Genomic DNA, 27,220 nt, shown 5'->3' with positions numbered 1-27,220 from the left:
GAGTTTAAGACAACAAACCACATGCAAATATTTATACTGCATATAGCAACAACACAAACAACACACACACACACACACACACACACACACACACACACACACACACACACACACAGATATTTAACAGCCAGCAAATTCTCAGGCAATGTCTCATTGTTGCTTCACCAGTGTATTTCAAAGAGCCAGATAAACCTACGTATGCTAAAAAAAGCTCTTCAAATCTTGTCACCTCAGTGACTTTACAGAACAACCAGTTGAGGTCTGCGGCCTAACTACGTCACAGCATCGCTGGCCGCTCTACAACAACCCTCTACAACGTCTCTGCCCATAAACCCATACCATGATCCGACTGAAATGACAACGCCGTTACCGCACTGACCCGAAGCTATTGCCGAACTGACCAGAGCCCTGCGGTCTGATTATATGATGAGTTCAGAAATAGTTACTCACGTCTTGGCTCTCGCGGGCCGTCCACAGTGACTTTGATGGCTCGGTGGTAAGTCGCTACTTGTGGCGGGTTGGTGAATACTGTAATTGTCAGGGTGAAGCTCTTGCCTGTGGACACACACACATGCAAAAGAAGAGACGCACAAACACACACGCACACATGCACACACAGACACATACACACAAATCAATCATCTATACACAACTTTTTAGCAAATGGCACACAGGGTTAATGTGTGACCCTACAACTAACTTCCACACTTAAGGGCCTGTCTTTCACATGTCTAACTTTCATTGTAAACCAGTTTGGGTATCCAGATAAAGCACTACATAAGTGTAATGTGTTGTTGTTGTTGTTGTGCTATCCTGTAGTAAAATATTCATTTATTCAATATATTTAATTTATGTCCTTGTGTCAATTCCTCCCATACAAGAAAAGGAAAATAAATTCTTTAGAAATACTCAATGAATGAGCTCAGTAAAGGGGAGCAGGTATCTGCACAGCTCAGCCCAACCCAGCTCAGCCCAACCCAGCCCAGCCCAGGCCAGCACCACGGTGGTTTAAAGTCATAACTTTGGTTCATCAGGCCATTTGCAGCTCCTTAACGACGATCCCAGACGGTTGTAAGCTGTCTCCTCAGGCTTTGCGCCGGAATGCAGGGGATTAATATGGGAGCCTGATGGGGCTTGGGTCACATCTGTGATTGGCCACTCATAGAGACAGGAAGTGGTGGGAGGAATGCTATAGCAACAGCTGGCAGTCTGTTTCTACTGTAAGCCTCCGTGCCACACACTGTCGGGCTTTACCAAAGACAGACAGCTTATCACTCAAATGTGTCTTTATTTGAAGGTTCTCGTTAGCTGTTGGATACTCTTTAATTGACTAGTGACTGACTGAGCCGATATCAGTGTTAGGTGCTTACCACATGATCTTACTGAAACTCAGAAGTTAAATTGGCCTCATTTGCCCCAGTCTCATTTACACAACAGCCTACAGTACATTGGGGTTTGATTTCAATCTCTGTCCTGGTACTGTGCCAATTACTTATCCTTTCAAAAGCCTATTCATAAATACTCTTTCATTTAATACTTTGAATTAATCTTAAGCAATAAATACCTAATTTATCAAACAACTATTTTGTTTGTTTGTGGCCTAGTCATATATTTCCATAATATGTCAGGATTCTCCACAAAAACACAAAAAACAGAATATCAAAAACATTTGGATATTTGTCACAGAAAACATCACATCACAACATCAACAACATCTGCAACCTCTCAGATAGAACATGGACACTGTCATCGCCGGCCGCTTCTCTATCGTGTTGAGGTCTCCCCCACGCCACTCCCCGTGGGTCGGTCTATCAAAACGGAAACCTCTGAGGAGGTCTCTTGTTCGAAATAGCTTTCGTTATCACCTTACTCATATCATGCTATACGTTTCTAAAAACTACGCCTACACTCATCTCACTTCCCCCTGTGGAGAGACAGGCCTACACACTCTCAGATAGACAAAAGGAAACTGAAACAGCTTTGTGCCCTATGTTCTATTTCATCTGTGGGCCCCCTTTTTTTGCCATTTAACTGCTCAAGGGAGAGTTGCAGAAACGTCTTCAAAGTTCACACGCTCTATTTGTTTTCGCATTACAGGTCATCTCAAGGCTAATGTGAACACTGCAATGGCTAAATGTCAATGTACTGTGGGGGGAAACCATCCTATGTCATAGTGTGTAGGCATACTATACCCACCATACTGCTTTGGATAGATCTACTTCAAAGAGATAGATAGATAGATAGATAGATAGATAGATAGATAGATAGATAGATAGATAGATAGATAGATAGATAGATAGGTGTCACAGTGAGCAGTGTTGGTGCACACGACTACTGTACATGGGATTATTTATGAAACAGATCTTTTGAAACAGAGAAAAACATTTATCCATGCTTCCTCATGTTTTGTTCTCTATCAGATTAGTTGTTTTTCTGCCTTTACACGTTGAAACCTTTAGTCCCCGCTGATGTAACCCCTACCGTCACCACCACCACCACCACCACCACCACCACTACTTCTCCTTCTATCTCATTAGACAAGTAAAATGAACCTGTTCCTCTGCATGCACTGTCCCTGTTTGTGTGCCTGTGATGTGGTAAGTGAGACAGGCTCGTAACTGATCTGCCGTCTGGGCAAACACACAGGGAGTAATTCAGGGAATGCTCCCTATGCTGTCTCCATGCCTTCATCAGTACATAAAAACAAATGGCACCTCGTAGAGTCACCTTGCATGACCCATGACACGTGAATGCAGCAGCACTTCTAGACTGAAAAGTGAACTTTGTTGTGCTTAATTGTGAATCTTGCTGTGTTCATGTGCCATGTTTGATTATACGCTTCATTCATATATTCATCTTTGTAACCATTTCTGTCTGATGACGTTGGTCTGATGCAACTTCACTGAGGTAAATTCACAGACATGTTCTAGTGCAGATATAGAGTATGAATCCAATAACGCTTAGAACGTACTGAAATAAAGTTTGTTTTACAGTTCAAAAGTGCTGCTGAACACCACACTAGGTTTTCCATGCACCCTCTTCAACAGAAAATGTGTGCCAAGCATGGCTCCTAAAACACCTTTGGCACAAATATTTTACACCAAGACTTTGTTACTGAAACTATGCAATGATCCAGTCAGGGTGATAGATTGATTGCTGACTGAAACAGACTGAGCCAGTTAGACATGCCACAATTTTGTGAGGATGTTGCTGACTATGCTTTCCAACCTAGGCTGTGACATCTTGTTTCATCACTTCCTGTGAACGCTATCTGAATCAACAGCACAGGACAGGCACCGATGAGTCAGATGTCCTACACAGCCAAAATGCAGCACATTTCATACTTGTTTAAACTTCACTGGTGTGGGCAGTGATTTAAGAGTGGGGCCAGCGTGGCATTGAATTCCATGTTGGTCAAACATAATTGTTTATATTATGTTATATTATGTTGCAATTTGTGATCTCTTACACAATATGTACCAGCAAGGAAATCCTGATTGACCAATACAGATTGAACAATAGATGAACGATAATGTCATGAGAGATGATAAACAGGATTTAGTTAGATTGACAGGGCTGGAGACACATTGAGTGGAAGTGTTGCCTTTGAGCATGATGCAACATGATACAGTGGACTGGTTGTCAATCTCAAACTGTGAGCTCATCTCAGACTGGTTATTATAGTCTTCTTTTTTTCCATTTAATTTATAATTAAGTTACCTCTTAATCTTGCTTTTCTGACATAATTTATCTCAGATTTTATTTTGTTAATTTGTTAAGGCTACTGCACTGACAAATGGTATATTTTAATTGGTGTTCCTACTAGTTTGTTTTTGTGAAGAAAATGCCTTCACAGACTTTGAGACCTATTTGGGGCCTTTATGGAGCCAGTTGGGATGAGGAAGGGCTGATGTCAAATATGGCGTTGAACCCTGTTTGTACATTGTACATTTTTTGGTGCATTGGACTGACCTCTTCCACTCCTTCCCACAAAACGGAGGTCGTTGAAGCGGGCAACCTGATTCTTCATAACTCCAGAAGCGTTCCTCAGCTCGGCCGAGTAGTTCTCGTCGTTGCCAGCCATCACTGTGACCGTGGTCCCGTCAGCTACTTCCCCTAGTGCAACAACCTGGCAGTGAATGGGTCAATTATTATGTCATTCTATACTGTTTGGTGCATTACAGAACATTTGTCAGATCATCCTGTGTGGACCTCAGCAACTCATTATTAGAAAATGTAGATGTATTTTTTTTATTCATAGTCCATGCTTAATATATTTACTGCCAAACTAATAGCAGATTTTAAAAAATGATAAATGTGCAATGTAAATGTAATGCTTAACCTTCAAAATGCAAATATTAAAAACAGTGCATAAATATGTTCAAAAATATTTTAAAAATACATATATCATCAGAGGCGAAATTATCCATGACAAAGCAGCCTAATAATTGAAAATAGTATATAAACTATATAATAAAGTTATTTACGAGATACAGATAGTTTCACTGTTTGTGGTGACTGTAGCCAGTGTACCAACATCCTTGAGGGAAGACAGATCAACGGAAAGCTTTTGATTAGGTCATGAGTTATATCTCGGAGGATAGACCGACACATTCATGCCATTAGTACGCTGGGATAATTATCCTTACCTCTTCTGTGCTATGTTCAGCTATTTGAATATTACATGTAGACACAGTCTGTTAGGCGTTAACCCGCTTTTAGAATAAAATGTCCCTATACCCACAGCGTTTTATATACCGTGGAGAGGAGTTTCAAATGCAGCGTCCACTCAAAATATTTAAAAGTTGGCACAGGTTAATAAAGTATGGAGACAGGGCAGACTGAACACAATAGGTACGCATAGCAGGCTGATATGGTGCGCGCACCTTCCAAGTTTCAGTTTCAAACAGCGCTTCAGCGCAGCCGACTTCAGGTAAGAACAGAACAGAAGAGTAGGCTAACCAACTACTGGTACAAAAGTCGTAGGCCAATGCATTAATGTGTTTATAATAGCTTGAATTATATATTAACACTTAATATAACGTCATTGAAATCAATGTCATTAAGATAATCGGTAGCTGGTTAGAAAAAAAGGCGACTTACCTTGAACGCCACGGGAAGTGTTTTGTTGCACCTCCAATGAGAAGGCAGAACAGAACAAAGGAAATTTGGACTGTCCGTCCGAACAAGTTCGGCAGGGTGATCTGCGATGATTTCGGCCATGGAACGGTTCTCTTGCGGGCGCAGCCTGGGCACGGTCGCGTCTTGCTGTCCCGTGGTGGTAGTGGTGTTCACATCGTTCATTTTCACCGGCACGGGCTGAAGGCTACTAGACGGGGGACTGAACCTCCGACTTGCGCTGGGATCTACGGGAATACGCATCACAACGCTCTAGATTAACAAAAGGTAGGCGATCCGGAGGAAAATGTTCAAGTCAAAACTTTTCTCCAGAGCGTTTGTCAGTGACTCCTCTCTTGCCGAGGGTGCCGCGCTTCTAAACTCTCTTGCCAGTTTGAAATAGGACTCGGAAGTGGCAGGAGTGTCGAAGCGGGGCTACAGCGCCCAGTCCAAGGGACTTTAGCTGACTCTCCCTGAACGTATTATAAAGTAAAGAAGTCTCTGTACCATGCTTCTTAAAAGTAGAATATCAGCTCGTTTTCAAAATATCGTCTGTTACATTTAATAATATGAAAATAGGAGACGATGTATGTATTTAGACAGTCCATGGAGTGCAGATGAATAACGTTAATATTTCACTAGATGAACGCAAAAATCACCTATGACTTAATCTAGCCTAATCCATCTCTACCATTTAAAATCAGAAAATAAAAACATAAATTAACACTTTGTTGCGTATTCTCTGTAGTAGAGAATCGCAACTGTGTAAAGTTATCTCTGACTGAATCTCCTGCTTGTAAAAAAAAGACAGGGGCTTGCAGTTTGAGGTTAGAGGTTCGTGAAATTCAAAAGATTGCGGTCGGTTGGACGAAACAAGCGCAGACGGCAAACTGTTTGTTGCCCCAAATGTGGTTAGCCTTTGAAGGCGAGGATTTCTCGTGTTGGTCCTTTTTGTGGTTTATATAGCTACAGCACCGGGCAGTCATTATGCTGATGCGAGTTGGGCACGTGATAGCCTATCTTTAGTGTAGGCTACATTAACTTTGTTCAGTGAAAAATATATACATATCTGTATGATAATTTTCCATAAACTTTTTCTGCAATTTGTCTAATGTCTGATTCTTCTTATGCTATATCAAGTATAAATAGTCACAAACACACTTTCATTTCTGATGCAACAGGTGGGTCTTTGTGACCTAATCAGGTCTATCTTTGCACTACATGTAACGTCTTAAATTCAATAAAATTCACTGAGGCAGTAACACAATCATGTTTTTCTTTTTTTCAAAGATCAACTCAAAAATGCCATTTCTCTTTCCCTAAAATGCTAAAATATATTGGCACCAGCATCACACCCATGGGAACTCTGAGATCTGTTAACTTGCCCCCCATAGGGAAAAGAAAGTTTCAGTGCTTCAGCTCCTCAAAAGAAGATCCATTTTATGCTTCAAAAGGCCAGTTCAGTTTCCTCTGAATTCATGTCTGCTGCAGCTAGCATGGCAAAGTAGCTTGTTTTTTGGCTATTACTGTAAAAAAAAAAACAAAAAAAAACACCCTTTTGCAATCATTGGACAGCAGTATTTTCTTATCACATTCTTGGAATGGACAAGCACACCACATCTACTGCTCCTATTGTGCAGCTGATTCACCCCCAATCTGGGTGACAATACAAGACTGCAGAACTGCTTTTTCATAATGCCAACCAAAAGTTATGAGTTCAAAATGATGGTCCCATTATCACTTATTATGGTCAAAGTATAAATGTTTGAGTTAAAAATACACAAACCCCATTGATTTAGACATTTTTTGTCACTCCTACTGTTATAAAACATCACTCAACTAGTTGATCTGGTGCTGGAAGGCTCCGATGAAGTCCTCTAACTGCTGGACCTCGACCTTTTTTAACATCAGCAGTCAGTCAGTCAGTCAGGCCAGAAGGGGGGGAATGTCCACATCACCGTCTGAAAAGCCCTGAGTCACCCCGAGCCACGCTGAGCTAATACCAGGGGGTGAGACATAATGACACGACATCTGGAGGAGCCATCCTCCATGCCTTTTATGTTCTGCCCTCGCATTCAGCTCTTACTGTTAGAATAGGCAAAAAAAAGAACACTTCACAATTTACACTGAACAACACTAACACTGTGTTTAAAAAAAAAAGATACAAAAAGGACTAACTGCTAAAAAGTGTTCCTTATAGAGTGGTTGTATGCTGTGTCTTATTCTTTCTCGCATGTTTGTTCTAAATATTAATTTGAGAGCTGACAGGACAGACGTTGCTGTTTAACAAATGCTGTAGGTGGCAACCTTTCCCCTCTATACGGGCAAAGATCTCATACACATGCGCATGCAGACTCCCAGGCCATCAGCCGTAGATTTCACAGCTTTATCTGGGCGCTGACATAATATGGCATTAACAGAGAGGCCACCTGCGTTTCTGCATCTAAACCATGCATAGCAAAGCAGCATGATGTAGGCAAGTCCACAGAGTGGTCATTGTTCAGGCTAGAGGGATGTATAGTGGACTGAGCCACACACCAGGCACCAGCTGCTGTCTTTGCCAGCTTTCCTCACAGGTACAAGTAGGCTTTACTCACACAAGTGTACTTATGCATTACTCATAGAGGAACTTATATGCTTTCATCACAGGTAAAAGTAGGCTGTACTCATACAAGTGTATTTATACATTACTCATAGAGGAGTGCTTAAATCACAAGTAGAAATAGGCTGTACTCACACATAGAAGAACTTACACTTAACTCACAGATGAACCTGTGCTTTACTCGCAGAAAAGCTTAAGCTGTAGTTGTGGCTAAACATGTCCTATACACACTGGTAGACTTTGGTTTAACATATGAACTTCGGAGAACTTTACTCACAGGTGAACTTGTTAAACACATTGAATTGCCTCTGTGTATGAAATGTTCTGTCTAAATAAACTTCCCTTGCCTAGTAGTTAGAACTGACCTCTACTCAGAAGAAATGAGTCAGTGAACTGTGACGTGACAAAAAAACACATCCCCATACAGACACACAGATGTAAAACATGCATGAGTATTCCCCAGTGGGACAGTGTGATACAGTGATGATGAGTGCCATTGAGTTAGCTCTCCAGGAGGCCCTTGGTTTGGGGATACACGCAGAGTGTGTGTGTGTGTGTGTGTGTGTGTGTGTGTGTGTGTGAGTGAGTGTATGAGAGTGAGTGTATGAAAGTGTGTGAGTCTGTGGGGGCGGGTGGGTGCGCGGTGTATGGTTGACAGGGTAAAAATTGTGGGAGGGCTTTAGAAAAAACGTCTCTGAAACCATTGAATCGCATCTGGCACGTCGTTATGAAAGTGGGCACACAAAAAAAAGAACACTGGGGGAACGATTGAGTTACAATTTTCTCTCCTCTTCCGCCCAGAGTTCCAAAAATATGGCTCCGATCATCCAACATTATAAAAGATGAGCTCGAAATTTATGGGTGGTTAAATGGGAATAGTTGTAATTAAAGTCATAACAGTATTAAACTCATCCATGCTGAACATGCACTGTACGTTAATCTATGGGCCTGGAAGTATCATTTCAGGCAAACTCACTTCACTCAACACCACAGCAAAGAGGACACAGAAGTCTAGAAACTAGGAACCTTTCAATGAAATTCAAAAATTTAAAAAACTTTTGATTTAAAATTTGAATTTATGACTGCAACTGCTTTTAAAAAAAAAAAAAAAAAAAGCAGACACATAACAGTCATTAATAAATCCAACTCTGACAATCTGTCATTTATGAGGCTTTTCATAAGATGATGGAACTTGTTTGATTCTTTGATAGAAATTTGTCAGCTGTCCTCATTTCCTCCCTCTCTCTCGCGCGCACAGGGTTTTAGATCATTCAATCTCGAGCTATCAAAGCACATTTGTTACATCTGACTCCACTTTGCTGTACAGTATATGGCCACCATCTGTTTGCAAAATCAGTGTGGGGTATGCACAAACACACACACACACACACACACACACACACACACACACACACATATATATATATATACACACAGAGCCTTTATTTCAATCCTTCACTGAACAGAGAGTTAATGCCCAGCCACAGTCACAGTGAGAGCCCATTGTTTGATCTCATCAGGGATGAAAGCGAGGTCTGCACAGTTGGCTTTTAATGTGTCGCAATGGGGGTGAGCTGCAGGATCCGTCGACACCGCGAGTGGGAACATGGACTTCCTGTTTTGCCACTGACCACAGGTTTTGCCACCTAATCTGAAACTGCTAAAACGGCTCTAGACCTCCCCGATTGGGACCCCAAACGTGCCTCAGGGGTCCAAGCGTAGCTGGATGAAGTGACATGTGATACTGGGAATAGACCAGAGGGAGGGAGAGAGAAAGGGGGACAAAAGTATATCCTGCTGCTGCTGTGGGGTAGCAGAAGAACGCGGCGGAAAACAGTTTGCTGATGGCGGTGATGGGGATGACAGATCTCACTGTATGAGCAAGGGGTTGGGGGTGGGGAAGTTTGAGGATTCTCCCTAAGATGATGCACTTTGTAAACCATACAGTTATACACACTCAAACATAAATATGCACATACAGACATATAGACACACATAGAGAGACACACACACACACACACACACACACACACACACACACACACATTCTGACACTCCACACCTCATTAGGAAAGATGACACGAGACAAAGCACTCGTTGTCGATGGCTAATGAAAACAAAAACAGACACAGCCCAGCTCAACTCATCTCAGTGCTGGTGGGGTTGTAATGATATCCAAATGACCCTCTTTAAGAATCATAAGCCTAGGATTATGTAACGTGCTACACTGCCACTGCACTCACTCTTCCTCTCCATCTCCCTCTCTCTCCATCTCTCTCTCTCTCTCATTCTCCCTGTCTCTTTCACTCCCTCCCTCAACTCCTCACTCTCCCTCTCCCCCTCTCTTTTTGCGTTCCTTCATCGCTTGAGAGGAAAAGTACAGCCACTTAAGACCCTGGATCGAGGCTCCATTTCACAGTGGTGCATTTTTCAAGTCACTTAATTATGGCTTTATGTGCGGAGTGGTTTGATGGGGCCACGGAACCTTCCCCGTTTTCAAACGCTTTCTTTCCATCCTTGGCAGACGAGCAAAATTCAAGCTCATAGGAAGGAAAAAAAGAGAACCGACCAAAAAAAAAAAAAAAAAGCTGTTTAAAAAAAAAAAAAAAAAAAAACATGATACATGTAGAGAAATCATATTCCTTACCTCATCAGAAAGACCTCCTCAAGCTTATCCCAAACCCCAGATTTGATCTAAGCCCGTAATTACCGTTTGTCATTGACGGGTTAGTGACCTCATCACTGCTGAGGAGGAGAGAGGGCCCTCTTCGAACCTGGCCGCTGCCAAAACATCAGCAGCGGCAGCAGAAGTGTACGGACTGAGGCAGCTGAGAGCCATTGCAGCCACGTGAAGGTCAAGTATCATGTTGTGTTGAGACGACGCTCCCAGACAGAGAGAGTGGGTGTGTGTGTGTGTGTGTGTATGGCGGGGTGGGGGTTATGCGGCAAGTTGGAGCGAATGCATGGAGATCTGAGCACAAGAACCAGGTACGACTCGCCACCATGGTTCCTCTTGGTGTGTGTTTTGGCTCCGGGGAGTCCCATTGGCTTTGCCTGGAAAGCAGAACGTCGAGAATGTGTGTGCGCTGTGTGTGTGTGGGGGAGTTGTTGCGGCAAAAGGGAACGAGCCATGTGTGTGTGTGTGTGTGTGTGTGTGTGTGTCTGTTGGGGGGGGGGGGGGGGTTGATGGAGTTGGGTAAGAGTGAGGGAGGTGGTGGTCGGAGAAGGGGGGGTTGAGAAGCTGGCGGGGGTGTACAAAGACAATTTCCTTCAGCTCCCACAGTCATGACTGTCTGCCGCCTTCAGCCTTCATGGAGGTCCTTAATTGAGATCACTTGTACTTAAAAATAGGAACAGAAAGGGAACTTCTGTGGCTTGTGAAGGGGTGGAGGGGGAGAAGGAGAGGTTGTGTGTGTGTGGGGGGGGTGGATAAGGGGGTAGGAGGGGGTGGTGTGTGTGTGTGTGTGGGGGGGGTGTCGAGGGGAGGGAAAAAAGTGTGAGTGTGTGTGTAATATGTGACGAAGGCAGCCATTAAACACCAGCAATAACGGCATGCTGAGGCGGCGCTCCAGAGCAATGGATAAACTGGCTCAGGAAGCTGGTTGGCTCTCAGGTGCAGACATGTCATACACCACCTGCTGTCAGAGAGAATGTGTGTGTGTGTGGTGTATATTATATGTATGTTCTGTACAGTGTGTGTGTATATGTGTGTTCTATAATATATGTGTATATGTGTGTGCGTTTGTGTTTTACAGTGTGTGTGTGTGTGCATGTGTGTGTCTACATATAGATGAGGACAGTGAGTCACTGTGTGGTCAGAGAGTGACACATCAACAGATACGGGTGGCATCTGATACGGATACAGATACGTGTGACAACCTTTACATAGTTACACAAAGTTGTACAGTCATTACTTTTGTGGGTCACAGCTTATCGTTCTGGCTTGTAGACATTAAAGTTGTGAATCCCATATTAAGATTCAATGTTCTGCTTTAATTGCAATATCAATATTAATACATATTTAATAAATTAACTTGGTCGTTAGTGCATCACTGAAGATATTGTTGATATTGTTCTGCTGTCACTTATTTATTTGGTTTTGATGTAAAAATGCATTTATTTCAAATAAACTAATATATCATGGGGCTTTATTGTTTTTTTCTTTATTGTGTTATTTTTTACCACAAAGCACATCCATCAACCAATAAAGATGTACGCTGACATTTATTTAGCACCCCTATGATGTTCCATGTTCCTAGAGCCCAACTGAAGTCTATCTGTGGAAGAAAGTCTCTGAGTGGCTATGTCTGGTGCCTCCAAATAGCTTATTTTGGAATCGAAAAATGCTGTAGGTGCATAAAAAGACGGGCCGTCGACTCCCGTCGAAGGCCAACATTCCACTTCACACTCTTCTCCTTCCTTTGTGTATTCGTACTGGTCTACTTCCTTACGCCCCCTACTCCCGCCGTCCGCCTCCGAAAAAGAAACAAAACGACCGGGCTGGTTGAAAAATATTTATAGTACATCTGCAAGACACGCTGTTCTCGTGTAGCCATGGCCGTTTAGGATTATCCAGCGTGCGAGCCTAAAAACTAATACCAGATTTATGTGGGGGGATTTCACCTTGTCCCGCAGTCGATTGAGGATGATTTATTGGAGGTATAACGTACGGCTGTGATGGATAGAGTAACTGGAGGACAACGTTAGCGGGCAGGTATCCAGAGCACGGCTCACGGGGGAGCTATCACCTATCGTTCGGCGCTGGAGTGCTGCCTTGGCATCTTTACGGACGTGTGTGTGTGTGTGTGTGTGTGTGTGTGTGTCTCCGGCTCGGGAGGTCCCAGGTGTTCAACATGGCAGAGGATGAAATGCAAAAGGGTAGTGGTGGGGAGAGTAAATCAGCCAACAGATGCTCATGCATATACTCCGCTCGAAAAAACGAAAAGAAAAAACATTGCTGTGTGCTTTCTGAGAGGAAAAACTCTTTTTAGAAGAGAATGGATGGTCTGGAGACACACACAAAACACTGCACTAAGTGAGTTACTCCTGGATGTCAACAGGCCTGTGGACCTTGGTGATTTGCACTCCTACTCATTGCATATGTATACACAGAGCTTGCTTTTGTCTGTCAAATACTTAAAAATGTAAAACCTATCGGTCTCTGAGAGAGTATGGATGTCCAGTCCTTTGGCCTTTCACTACAAACAACTGGCACAGGAGGTGGAGGTGTTGGGTGTTCATGCAATACCAAGACAGCTTAACATCCCTGCTACGCCTGTGACAGACTTTTACACAAAGAGGCAAATAGGGTTGGAGAGGGGGAAAGGATTCTAAAAGTATAGGGTAGTGATATGGCTGCTGAGGTTCTTTTTCGGATCTGGGAGTATTTCCCGTTTGGTTCGGTTCCATTGTGGACCAGGTCCAAACTCTATGCACTCACTGACCCACGTATAGAGCTTTTCCGACCCAGGTTCTTACACACGCAGAGGGACTCTTTCCCCTCCTGATCTCACTATGCTATGTTCTCCACATGAATTTCAGGTAGGCTGAAGGTTATTATCATAACAAGACCCCAATACTTCCTCAGAATATCACAGAAATATCGGGGGCACATAGTTGTTTATATAACATTGTCATACATTATAAGGGATACACAGCCCTAGGACCATAGAAGAAATCCACTATGTATCATCTAACATCTATGTCCAGATATATTTCTATCCATTTTGCTTTTCCATTGATAGATCCTTCAATTCCAGAACTTGCTGCTGAACTGGACTGAATTTGGCACACTTTCCTGGGTGATCAGGACCATTTTCCTCCTTCCCTCAAGTGTTCATTCCGAATCTGATTCCTGTTTATGACAGCCAGTTGGATGTGGCGTCCGTGGAAGAGCGATTGACGAAATCCCAAGGGGAGCATCTATTTTATTGGAAATCGTCGTGCTTCGGGAATGATAAGTTTTGCGGTTAGCGTTATGACATACCATTGCAATTCTCAGAATTGGACCAAATTACACTTAGGCATTTCGACTGTGGCATTTTTCCAATACAAGACATCCCACACTGAAAGCACTGGAATCATCTTGGGGAGCACTCGATAGTAGGTAGCTGAACATGTCCCATTTCTGAGGGTGGTTTGCATTTTATGTGCATGGGAACAAAATGAAACAATTTCCCCATTTGCTGAGCACATAACAGCAATAAAACAAACAGGCAACATGACGTTGAAATATGCCTTATATGGTTACAGCAATATGAGATGCCACATGCGCCATATATAAATAAATAAATACAGTAGCATAACAATTCAAGCCTCTTTTATGACGGTTATTAAGAGCTTAATAAGAAGTGGTTAAACCATAAGCTCATTATCTATAATTGGGTGTGTTATTATGAAGATGTGCCTTCTGGGCGTTTGGTCTGATCTGTGAAGTGTTTTTTTTTTCCTGCAGCACCGTTACTTCATTTCAGACAGAACATAAAGTTCAACCCAGAACATTTTTCGCCAAATGCTGTTTTTTATGGCAGTGACATTTAGCAGTAAAATACATTGCATTCCCTTTATTCCATTCTAGGTCTGTGTGTGTGTGTGTGTGTGTGTGTCTGTGTTTAAAAAAAGATCCTCCAGAGGGCATTTGTATTTGCTGTCTCACCTGAAATAGCTACCGTTCAAGGCCAGACTGCCAGCGCTGGAGAGGCCAATCAATTATGTCACGCTCTGAGTTTATGGTCAAGGTGGAAGCGCCCCCCCCCCCCCCTCTCTGGCACTGGACACAACCAACGCCCTCACACACCACACACACATACACACACACACACACATACCACCTCACCTCAGCCCACCCATGGTCACCCTCCCCTTTCCTGATGTGCTCCCTAAACCCTCTTAGGGAGCGAGATGTGAGAGGTCTGTGTGAGACAGGTCGTTTTGGAAACAGAAAATTGTCAGGTTCAGCGTCAATAAATCTACAATAGGTAGCTAGGTAGGTAGAAACAGTTGCTGGTGGAGGGAACCGTTGCCTGAGACGCTATAATTGGAGGCTATAATTGAGGATGGATAGGTGGGTGGATGATGGATGGATAGATAGATAGATAGATAGATAGATAGATAGATAGATAGATAGATAGATAGATAGATAGATTCAATTTACACAAAAGGCATAGTTATCTCAATTTTTTTTCAAAAATGTGTTAAAAACTGTTAGTGAGCACTTCACCCTCACCAAGATCATCTAACTGACATGTGTGACACATCAAAAGATGTTGATTGATAGGCATGTTTATTGCATACAGTAGATGCCCCCCTGGACTGGTCAGAATAAAAGGCCATTCTAACATAAGCAGTTTTATCACAACATAATGCCACTGATGCCATAAGGCTTGAAGGAGTGTGAAAATGGCAAGCTGACTATAGGACGACCCAACTGAGCTGTTACCCATGACCTCAATGTTAAGGGGAAGTGCAGATTTGACCAAATTTGTGAACAAATAAGATGTTCTGTGCAAAAGCCTTTTATGTCAACTCAGGAAAAATGGGTTGCGTTTATATTTTTGTTAAATATGGATTTGATTAAATTTCGATTATATACTGATGGTAATTTGATACAATTCATAGTGTAATTATTGTCAAATTTACGAGGGATTAATGTGACTAGCTCAGACATGTTTGATGTGGTGAATGTGCAGCTGGTGTTTTTTCTGCCATGGAAAACCCAGCCAGAAGTAGTGTCTTTTTAATTTTGTATAGGATTTATTTATCAATTCTTTCTTCTTGAACAAACACAATTGCTGTTGTTTTCCAAAAGCACACACTGTTTTATGATTAAAACCAAAGCTTTAGAAAACAATAAGCACTCAGAAACAGCATCAAAATTTATTTATTTGCTTTTAAGTTTATGATTGAGACAATATTGTTAAAATATAATTTTCAATGTATTCATAGTTTAGTCCAAGGACTGAACTGTTTTTCATTTTCTCACAAAACAGTCCTTAAGTGTTTGGTTCCCATACCAGTGAATTGACAAATGATATTTGTGTGAGAGTCTCATTCCTTTACTGCTGTTAACAATATATTAAACAGGAGGACAAAAGACTGAAAAGCCTTCAGATACATTATTTGTCACAACAAAATGTCTGCTATTCACATTTCCCTAAACGCTCTTTCTTTGAAGTGCTTTTGGTCTCTGTAAGGATGTCTGAGGTCTGTAAACGGTTCTGCGACATTTAATGGAGAGCCGGGGACAATTTCAATGCGTTACACTCAGAGAACTCTCATTAAGTCTTTTCACAAGCATTTTTGTGATTACTGTTACGTGAAAAAAGAAAAAAGAAACCGAACATAACAACAACAAAAAAAGTCATTATCTAAATGAGCTTCGAAGGAGCTGACACGATTCTGAACAAGCAAATCCACAAACAACCCTCGTGGCATGAAAGTCTGTACATTTAAAGTTGTGTCTTTTTGAAGTCGCATGTCCATGTTGGGGGGAAAAAAATTGTCTAACGCAACACATTCCTGGCATGGAAGCTATGATAATGAGGTGCCAGACTACAGCTTTGGATGGCTGTGGTTTCCACGGCGAAATGAGTGTGTGCAGTCTACCCTAACTTAAGCATCACGACTCACAAATCACAGAGCGAAGAGTAACGCACATTGTCAGAATCACCACACAAACACCCTGTCTCTCTCTCTCTCTCTCTCTCAAACACATACGCACACCACACGCACATCACACACACACACACACACACACACACACACACACACACACACACACACACACACACACACACACACACACTATGAAGACTCTTAAATGCTATGAAGACTCTTTTTTTCATTTTAGCAAATAAACAGATACACATGGTGGAATCACTAAATATTTACAAACATCATCAGTCTAATCATTTCTTCCTATTTACCAATTTCTGTCTTGGATTGAAGCAAAGGAAAAAAAAACACTGTCAGCAGTCAACAACAAAAGTATAAAAGTTAAGAAACATAGCTGCAGTAACGTCTGATTGTGTAAATATCACGGTGACTTCGCAGAGATGAAGGGGTGGCTACACTACGGCCACTGTGTGAGTGTCATTGCATTTGATGTTACGGCCCACTATGCCCACTATTGTCCTCTAACTTCATGTGTGCCGCCCTTTGTGTTGATGTCACAAACAACTCTATGAACTCAGTGAAGAGTCACTTATTTGACTATCCCCCTGAGATCCCATCACACTAATGCATACTCCCTTTCTGTAAAAAAAATGGCTGTCACCAACGTATACTTTTCTTTGTTATCCTTTGGGAGTGTCCGCTATATGATTTCTTTTGTATGTTATTTTTTGTGCATGTGTGGGGGCGAGTGCAGTATGGAAGTGCGGTGACAGTGGCCATTGTGTCCATGACGCTTTTTTTTTGTCTCCGAGGTGTCATTGTCTGTGAACACAATTCCTGACCTGCTTAGAAGTGCGGAGTGTGGCTGAACTCTGAGGCCCTGAAAAGACCATACCAAAGATGGAGGAGAGGTGACAAGACAAGGCAGATGAACAATGGATGGGCCACGGCAGATGGGCCATGTTTGATCATACCACCACCACGCATTCTCTCTCTTTCTCTCTCTCTCTTTTTCTCTCTCTCGCTCTCTTGTGTCATACTCGCGTAGTAGCTCAGAGGTGCAAGGCGATCCCTTGCCCCCCTCCCCCCTTTTCTTTTTTGTTGGACTCCTCCGCTACCCTCCTTTTCTTTCTATTCTTAATCTGCTCCCCGTGCCTTGTCACCGAGACGATCGAGTTTCTAAGAAAAACAGCAACCTGGGCGACCCAGAGACCCCGAGCATGAGTGACACCTCTTCCTGGGCTGCCAGGTACGCCTCAGGTGAGAGCTCGCCCACGCCCTCCGTAACGTTTTTCAGCGAGGATGCGTGGGCAGGGTAATCTGAGCGCCTGCTCGAGCAGGCCACAGTGTATCATGGCCAAACGCAGAGTCTCCCCCACACACCTGTGCAGCTGCCGCTGTCCTTTCTCAATTCTGATTGGCCCGAGCGTTTGGTGCATCCGGCCACCGGCACAGTTTCACGTGCTTCTGCTCCATGACTAAGTGCATTAATCAAATTGCCAGTTTGTGTTTGACACGCTAGACGTTTGGGGCTCGGCCCTCTCTGAGATCAAAGGACTACCGCATGCTGGATCGCTCTACCTGAAACCATTTGCCGCATACCTGTGACTAAATCCAACTCTTTTTTTTTTTGGGGGGGGGGGGGGGGGGGGGCTTTTTATGCCTTTAATTGGATAGGACAGTGGAGATTGACAGGACGTGAGTGGGAGAGAGAGAGTCGGGGTGGGATCTGGAAAGGACCACAGGGCGGGAATCAAACCCGGGTCACCGGCGTACGGTGCAGGTGCCCAAGCCAGTTGCGCCACGGCTGGGGCCATGAATCCAACTCTGAAGAACACGATGATTAAAGGTGCCCTGCCACACAAAACCGTTTTTACTTTTTATTTTTTAAAATATGTTAGGTTCATATGTGTTTGTGCTATGTCGTGAATGTGAAAATGAACAGCTACATCCTCTGTCAGCTCTAGCCACTGAAAATAAATAAGTGGAGAAATTAGGCCAATTGCAAAAGCTCCTCAGTTTGACGTGGAATTGATTGAGCTACTATTCATGAGCTCAAGTCCGTGCCCACCGAATTCGTCTAGCTCTGTGACAGTTTTCGTATGCAAGGATGGCTGAATGTCAACGGCCTTGTGTGCTATGCACAAATAGAACTTCAACGATGCATTTTGCCCAAGAACCCAGACTTGAGGAATGGCTTCAGTTCATTTTTTGGAACAATGTCACAGGCTTTGCAAAAAGGTTGCTGTTGAAGCCTGAAGCAGTAGGCTACCATCGCGGCAGTCTACGACCAGTGCACAGTCCGTAAGTAAAACGTTATTGTCAACTCAAGGAAGTGCTATGTTATACAGGTTTAATGCACTCGCTAGCCTAGCAAGTTTATTGCCCATTTGGACAATGCTAGCACTCGCTAGACAAGCTAAGTTCATGTCATGAAGGTAAAATTAGTTGATAACAGCTGTCATGTTATGGACGAAACCGACTAGCTGTCAGCCAATCAGAGTCAAGCAGCTTAGCTTGTTGAATATTAATGAGAACTGGCGCAAATCGAGCTGAGTCTTCCTGCAGGCTTTCTATACGCTAGAATGGCTTGAAACAAGGTAACCAAGGCATGTTTTCCACAAAAAATGTCCATGGTAGAACTTCAGACACACTGACGAAGGCCATAAGGCTGAAACGTTTGTTCATTTACACTTGTTGCTAATGAAATAAACCAGCAAGAAAAAGATTTTTTGGAGTGTGATCAATTTTTGATTTTCTGAGAACTTCAGACATTACCACAAAGTAATGAAATACGTGTGGCAGGGCACCTGTAAAGATATGCTAATTGATTAAAGAGATACCAAGTTCAATACATACTTTTTTAATACCTTCTTTTTGATGGTAACTGCTGGTGTCAAAACACTCAGTGTCTCATTTTTTGTTTTGTTTACTTTGTAACCAAATTAGGGCAGACATGTTGCTGTGAGCTCCTCAAAAATCCCTATAAGTGCCGACGTTTACAGAAGCACAAATGATGCCATGGGATGACATTTGGAATGATATGCTTCCGTGTTGGGAGCAGCTTGGGATAATGTGTAAATATAAGAATGAGGGCTGTTGTGTTTCCTGTCAAAACCCCACACTGATATCTTAATTGGTGCTGTGTGAGGCACTGTAATTGAATAAGCACATTATAAGCTCTCAAAGTGGATAATAGCTCCATATTGTCTAAAAAGCTTTCTCAGCCCAGGCACCGGCAGTCCTAATTATTGTGGCATAATTCATTTCTGCCCTGCGAAACATTTCCACAATTGTCTCTGGGTGGCTAAGTCAATTTACAACCATCCTGTGTTGTCTATGAAAACATCTTACAATCTTACAACAAAACAATTTATTTATTTATTTATTAAAACCATTTTACTAATTGCAAAAGTTATGTGGTTTCATGTTAATGTTTCACCCCAGAAGAGTCAGGACCTGTGTAATTCTATTTATAATTTCACAATGTGTGTTATAAAGAAGCATTCCAGTGAGATTACGGGCATTGGTAGATGTATTACAAAGATTACAGGCATTGGTAGATATATTGCCTGATTATGAGGCCATGTATTGCAGTCCATACAAGCCTTAAATAATGATACAGCAAAGGAAAGAAAATAAGAGTTTAATAGGTGCCCTTGGAGCTATTACCGTAATGCCTTAATTGGAACTCTGGCATTGGGAAAGCCACAAGGACGAGAGCCAAAAAACTCCTCGGAGGAATGTTCACAATTCACGTTTTCGTCGCTGCAAAGCGATCCTACATTTTTACAAACATGCATCTCACCTCTGAGGCCTCTTTAGCATTTGCCCCCAGGGGTGCTAAATCGGCTACCGCAAATGTCACGAAGACAAGAGTTAAATGTTGCTTGAGTCTCCAATCCCCATTATACTCCGTGAGACCCATCAGTGCTGTGCCACTGAGAAGCTGAGTTGGGGTGTTCAGAACAATCCTGGCATTCTTTGCAACCTCACACAAGGGTCTACTCTATACTCACTGTAGACATGGACTGTGTGATCTCCTCTGATTCAATTGTAGGGCACCACTGGCTTTGTAGTAATGTGTGTATGGTCTAATTCAACATTAAAACTATTTATGTATGTAATATAAAAAAACATTTTATACATATTTCTTTAACAAAAAACAATCTGCATCATATTGTAAACTTGTCATAAATACAGAAAAGGGATTTGATTTCTAAGCACAGCACTGCACATCAGAGTGAAAATGTATAGGTTTTAGAGATATCAATGCAAACTAGGAGCTGCGACTGAAGCCATGATACATTTTCCATTGTACTCTTTGGCCAGAATGTTTATTGATGAGAGAGGGGTGTCCTAAGTTTTCCTCCCTTGTGCAGGAGAGAAGAGAGTCCTGGGTTTAAAGACACCCTCAGAAAGTTCAACATTCTTGAAACGGAGAGGCAGACTTCTGTAATAGAAGCTGCCCCATCCACAGAAAACATGGCTTGGGTTTCACATAAAATGCTTTGGAATTTAAAAAAAAAAGGCTGTCTCGATGATTTCTCACATGATCTAACTTGCTTTAATCGTTTTGTGTTTCATCGTGACCCACATATTTTATTGTCCCTCCTTCTCAATTCTACCAAATGATAATTACTAGCATTGCTTAATTGGCAATACCGTTCACACAAAAGTGTGCCCTGGAGGGATACGGGGTGTGTGTGTGTGTGAATGCCACACATGTTTAGAATTAGTCTAGTCCCACATGCCAATAAGAGATGTGATAAAAAATGTTTTCGGGAAATTAAATCCAAATCCTCTCTCACCGAAAAGCCTGAATGAAATTTAATGTGTGTGTGTGTGTGTGTGTGCATGTGAGCATATAAATATATGGTGTACTTGATTCCAAATTTCTCACAGTGTCATTTGCATAATAAAAAGAGTGATATGTGAGCATATAAATATATGGTGTACATTTGCATAATAAAAAGAGTGATATGTGAGAAATCTTTGCAATAAAGTGTGAGAGACAGAAATTCAATAATTACTTCAAGTAAACTCTTCAACTCCAGCTTCATTTCAAAAAGTAACGTTTAGGCATTTTAAATCGAAAAGGCACTTTAAATCAGTCCATTATAATGCATTATAATGTCTTCTTTCTGACTACAGCCCTGTAGAACTCCCACATCACTCAGCAGCTACTGACACAACCCCCCTTCCTCCTTCTCCTCCTCCTCCTCTTCCTCCCCCGGCTTCTTCACTGACACAAAGCATTAGCAAATAACTCTTGTGTTGCCCCCTTCTACACCTACGAGCGACGTCAGACGTCGGCACGGGAAGCCGGGGTGTTAGTCCAGGCCTCACCGCTGATTAGCCCAGGTCAAAGCCCTTGAGTCTGCACACATCTGTTTACAGTTCCCCTCTTCCATCTCCACACCCCCCCCCCCCCCCCCTCATTCTCACTCGCATCTTGTACCCAGGGAGTGTGCTCTTTTTCTGGGGCAGATGGGCGCAGGCGAGGGGTTGGGGGTAAGCGGAGCTGAGTCTGGGCCGTGGTCCTCTCACAGGGCCCAGAGAGGCAGACGGGGGGAGGCCAGAGGTTAACTTGGTAATAAGGGGAGAGCTGATTGCTGGAAGTGCTTCTCTCTCGCTCATCGAGGTCTCAAGAGCACTAAAAAAAAAACGCCGGGCCGGTTGGGGGAGGAAGCACAGCTGTGTTTGGACAGCGGACGCGTCGACTTATTTTAAATCCAATTTTCAAATGTCTACACACACACACACACACACACACACACACACATGGTCCTTGTGTCTACCCGTAAGCCTGGAAGTCAGGTGGAATCATTTCAGCTGGTTGTCATTCAGCTTCACCGGTGATGTTCACAGCAATTCTTGAAATAAATTGACTTGCATAAAGAAATGTGCTGTTTGCATAAAATGTAGTTTATCAGTTGTATGAATTATAAATAAGTCTCAAAGCATTGTGTCGAAAACTATTGAATTATCCATCTTTCTTCATCTCTATCTTGTCATCTATCTTTTCTATTAGAAAAGAAAATACTGTAAAAACATAATAAAATTGCTAATAATAAAGTAGTCATTCTTTCTAATTCATCTATGATGACTGACAGGAATATGACTTCTCTACTTGCAATGACAACGAAAAGCCTTCAACTAACATCCAGACAGAAATGACACATCAGTCTCAACTATGCATTTCCAATTTCCCTATATTTTCTCCTCTGTCATCTCTTACTACTCATCAAAATAAATGTGTACGGTACTTCCATTGTAGCTGCAACAATTCCTTATTGTATCCTTGTCATCACAACTAGTTTGATATACAGTTTGGCAGTGCAGTCTTACAAACTGCCCTCTTTCACAACTTAGTCCAGAGGAGCTATTGGTCAGCTACAATCAGATCAGAAACATCTTCCCAAGCCACCTTCACTTAATTCTACTAATAGTGACCATCACACAGTCCCCTGTTTGATTCTCTTATCAGGAGTTTAATGTCCACTTCTCCATTTGAGAATCACATGGTTGCTATCAGCTCTTATGCAGCTCAGTGTCTTTCTGCTTGATAAGTCGCTGTTGTGACCCTACAAATCTAGTTGAGACTTGTCTAAACATGCGCTCCACGGCGGGAATGTTTGCAAACATAAGCACGAGGTAAACACAAGTGTTTCCGGAGACAGAGAGAGAGCAAAAATTGAGGAAAGTAAAAAAAAAAAATAAAAAAAAAATAGTTTCCCTCAGTTACCCCTCATCTCTGTTGTACTCCACACTTAAAGACAGCTGGGTCATTTAAAAAAAAAAAAAAAACCCATGACCTCAACAGAGTCACCATTAGTGACCTAACAAGGCCCTTAACCCACAGATCATCAGAGAGAGTCATCTCGTCCCACCAAGCCCCTTCTTGGCCCCCACAGGACACTTACCCCAGAAGAAGTTCTGTTGACATGGTGTCACCGAGCTGAAAAGACTGTTGGATGCCATGGTCGCCACTTTTGGTCGCTGGTTGTGGAGCGTGTGCGGTTTTTCGTTTCCTGTGCGGTCTCGGCGGTGACCGTGGACGAGTCCTAGTCGTGGTGGCGCGCGGACCATACCAGGGGAAGCGCAGAAGAGGCAGAAAGCATCCACAAAAAAATGTGTTTTTTCGTATCAACTATTTGTGCATGACCGCAAGTAATGACCAGGTCTGTGTTTTTTCTTTTTCTTTTTTTTACAGAAAAAAAGAGATGGAAAAAATGAGAAGAAAAAAGTTGCAAATGTCTCCTCAGCTGACTGACTGGATGGAGGAATGAATGAAGGGAAGGATGGTGGGAGCTGAACCCACTGAGATTCTGGGGAGTGTGGTCGAAGCCCGCGCTGCTTACTGGTTGCTGCTGCTCTTTAAGTCTCACAGTGTGACCTGCAAGAATTAACCGTTGACGTGCCAGGCAGTCAGGCAGAGCAGGCGGAGAGGAAAAACGGTACCCGGAGCTGTGGCCCCTGGCGTCGGTCTGTGGTTGCTCTGTGGAGGTGAGCACAAAAAAAAACACAGACACACACACACATGCACACACACACACATACACACACACAGAGCACAGAGTCCCGATAGGCAGCAGCTTTTAAAAATCTCTATTTCCCTCGCCTCCAAGCCTCGTCATCAGCGGAGAGGCAGGGTCACAGGCTTGTGATGTCACCAGATCACAGGGAAGAAGAAGAAGAAGAAAAACAGAAACATTCAAAAAAAAAAAAGGAGAAAAAAAGTTTTGAGTGGACCAGATCGCACTGTGAGGATTCTTTCTCTGTCTTCCTTTTCCTCTCTCACTCTGACTCACTCCCTCTCTCACTCTGACAGTCCCCCACCTTCTCTCTCTCTCTCTCTCTCTCTCTCCTACTTTGACAGTCTCCCTTCTTCTCTCCCTCCCTCTGTTTTCCTCCATGTGGAGCCGCGTGGTTCGGCTGTGCTTCCTGGCACTTAGGGGAGGAGCGAGATGATGGAGCCACTTAACTCCCCTGAGTCACGATGCCTCTGAGAGACGGGAGAGGGGTGGAGGGTGGAGTGTAGTGACTGTGGTGGTGGTGAGGGTGGGGGTTGATAGAGTGTTAACCAGCCTTAGCCACATTCAGCATATGGAGAGCAGCAGCACACTGTTTTATTATTATTTCTTTCTTTCTCTCTTTATTCCTTCTCTGTTTCTGTCCCCCTCCTCCTCCTTTCCCTTCTCACTGCTGCGTTCTCTCTTTAGAACTTATCTCTCTCTCATTCTCTCTCTCTGGCGCTGTTTGTCTTTTTTTAGGTAATCATCCGATAGAACACTCCTGTTAGTCTTGGTTGGGCACAGTGGAGGTCTTAAAACATGACCTGTTAGTCTTTCTTCTCTCTTTACATTGACATTTATTCATTTAGCAGAAGTGACTTACAGCACACTTACAGTATACACACACAAACACACTCTCTCTCTCTCTCTCTCTCACACACACACACACACACACACACACACATGCTCTTACACAGTTGGGGCAGTCCCATGTGCCACAGTGAGACTGTGTGTGTGTGTGTGTGAGCGAGTGAGGGAGGGAGGGAGGAAGCTGACGCCCGCACTGGTGTGTGAGTGTTTCTGTGTGTGTCAGTCAGATCGCTCCCCCGGATGACTCGGCAACTCTCCTCTCTAATTGGCTCTCACCGTGGCGACAGGCGGGGGCGATTCCTGTAAGTGGCTGTAAATCTCGCCCACCTGTCCTCCCACCCCACCTCCTTGCTCCCTCCATCCATCTATTACTCCACCTCTATTTTCTCTCTCTTTTCCTCCCTCTCTCCCTCACTCTCTCTCTCTCTTTCTCTTTCTCTCTATCAACCTCTGTCACAAATTTTTTTTGAAGGTTTTCTATTTGTTTCAAATCTGTCACTTTATCTCTCCAACTATCTACCCCCCTCCTCTCTCTTTCATAAGTTCTCTTTTTGACAAGCCGCTATCAGTCCCCCTGTGACTCATCAAGTTTTTACCAAAGAAACGTCTACTTGGCTGGGCCTTTGTGTAGCTTTAAGATCACAGGTATTTGTTTGAACAGATAAAGTATGCAGGCACAAGAGACGTATCTGAAGTCTGGCACTCTTGGAATGTTGTTTGATTTTTTTTTTTATCATTATTTTATTCCAGTGTGGCCTAATATAAGCCCCTTTGAGTCTAGTTGGTGGTGTTCAATTTCAAGTTCAATTAGTCTATACCTGTTATTTATACTGGCAAATGGCTTAAAGAAACATCTGCAAGTCTTTGACGAGAAAACCAGTAGACATTTTTAAATCTTGCTCTTTATACTTAAAAACAAATACTAAAACTGCATTGTTTCAGGCATGCTTTCATTTCCACCCTTTGTTTTCATGTAATAACACACTAGTTGATACAAAATGAGCCCCGTTTTCCATTTAATGAAAATCTGTCAGCAGTATATAAATCATGTTTGTAATTAACCCTGAACACAAATCGTCTTTTACCCTCGAGGCCCTAACATGATTATAGTGCATGACTGCCACATCACTTCACACACACACCTTGATGATTTTAAGTTAAATTCTGGATCATGTGTGTTTGTTTGTGTGTGTGTGTGTGTGTGTGTGTGTGTGTGTGTGTGTGTGTGTGTGTGTGTGTTTTCATGCAAGGCACTGTTTTTTAATGAGCATCTGGGAAAAACATGAGCCGTCAGAGCATGAAAACAGAATTTATGACATTTTGGGGGCTACAACAGTGCCACTGTATACAGCACCGTTAGGACGCGGTGATCAGGAGGTGCTCAAACATACAGATCTGAGATTCTCTCTATCTCCACTCCAGTGCCTTTCCATACCCCTTCAGTACCCACCCCCACCCCCAACACACAGATATACACACACACACACGCACGCACGCACACACACACACACACACACACATGCACGCACACACACACGCACATTCGCCATTTTTGTCAAGTATAACATTTGCTTTGGCTGGGCACTTGGTAAATATTTGTCCATAGTGAGAGTATGCCTCTCCAGCCCCAGAAAGCTTGAGTCCCCATAACACCGTTTATGTGGTGCTGATGTCAGTCTATAAATACTGGACATTTCAAACGGCCCCGGGCCCTAGATTTATTGACCATCTAAACTGCTGTAAATTGCTAATTAGCGTTAGCGCATGTCAGTCTGGAGCCATGGCGCACGCTGGAAGTTCAACGTTTAGGGTCTAGTTACACTGCATGCTGACACTGGGAGAGAATAGTAGAACCAGTTCACTGAGTCTGCAGGCTAATGTTGAGGATTAGTGAATAATCTGGGGGAAGGTTTTTGTTGGCATGATGAGCTTGGAACTGGTTAATACTTGGTTGCTTTAAATGTTTACCTGTGTATCGTCTTTTTGTTAAGAATGGGGACCTAAATCATGTACAGTGTCAACAGATTGCACTCAAAACTCCAGGCAACATCATCGACCGCACACTAATATTTTTCCTGCTTGTGCCCCATAGCTCTGATGCTTATGCAAGTACTCGTTTGGTCTCCAACAAGACGGCAACCATGTTTGGTAACAATTTCTTCAGTCAAAGAAATCACAGAGAGTTCACCTCCATCAAATCATTGACACACTGAAGGTGGGGAAATATAATACATGAGGTAATATTACCAAAAGGATGTTTATATCTACAATGAATTATTTGGTATGGTCTTGAAGGGTATAATTTGAGTGAAAGTAGATATTTTTCTCTGGTCGTCAAATAGTGAGTCTACATCTTCCAATGACCCAAGAGGGCTTTCTTGTGGTGTCTCCTCGGCTGTTTTTGGAGTTGCAGCTTTGAGGGAAAATAAAATCGGCCTTTGAGTAGTTTGAGGGGGGAAATGTTTAATATCAAATGGCATGCTTACAAGTTCAACACACA

General features: G+C 42.9%; 1 protein-coding gene across 1 annotated transcript in view; it reads right to left on the bottom strand.

Annotated features, from left to right (window-relative positions):
• The window catches only part of LOC121712017 (runt-related transcription factor 2-like), a 43,177-nt gene extending 19,659 nt beyond the window's left edge, over positions 1-23,518 (bottom strand). Inside the window, exons 1-4 of the mRNA XM_042095924.1 lie at positions 23,260-23,518; positions 5,104-5,366; positions 3,973-4,129; positions 451-555 (exon numbers count right to left, since the gene is read on the bottom strand). Coding sequence (XP_041951858.1) covers positions 451-555; positions 3,973-4,129; positions 5,104-5,366; positions 23,260-23,425 — 691 coding nt within the window. The 5' untranslated portion in view covers positions 23,426-23,518. The remainder of the gene's footprint in view (positions 1-450; positions 556-3,972; positions 4,130-5,103; positions 5,367-23,259) is intronic.
• Between the last annotated feature and the right edge of the window lie 3,702 nt (positions 23,519-27,220).

The sequence above is a fragment of the Alosa sapidissima genome, chromosome 6, assembly GCF_018492685.1.
Source record: "Alosa sapidissima isolate fAloSap1 chromosome 6, fAloSap1.pri, whole genome shotgun sequence".
Lineage (NCBI taxonomy): Eukaryota > Metazoa > Chordata > Actinopteri > Clupeiformes > Clupeidae > Alosa > Alosa sapidissima.
This window is presented reverse-complemented; position numbering and strand designations above follow the sequence as displayed.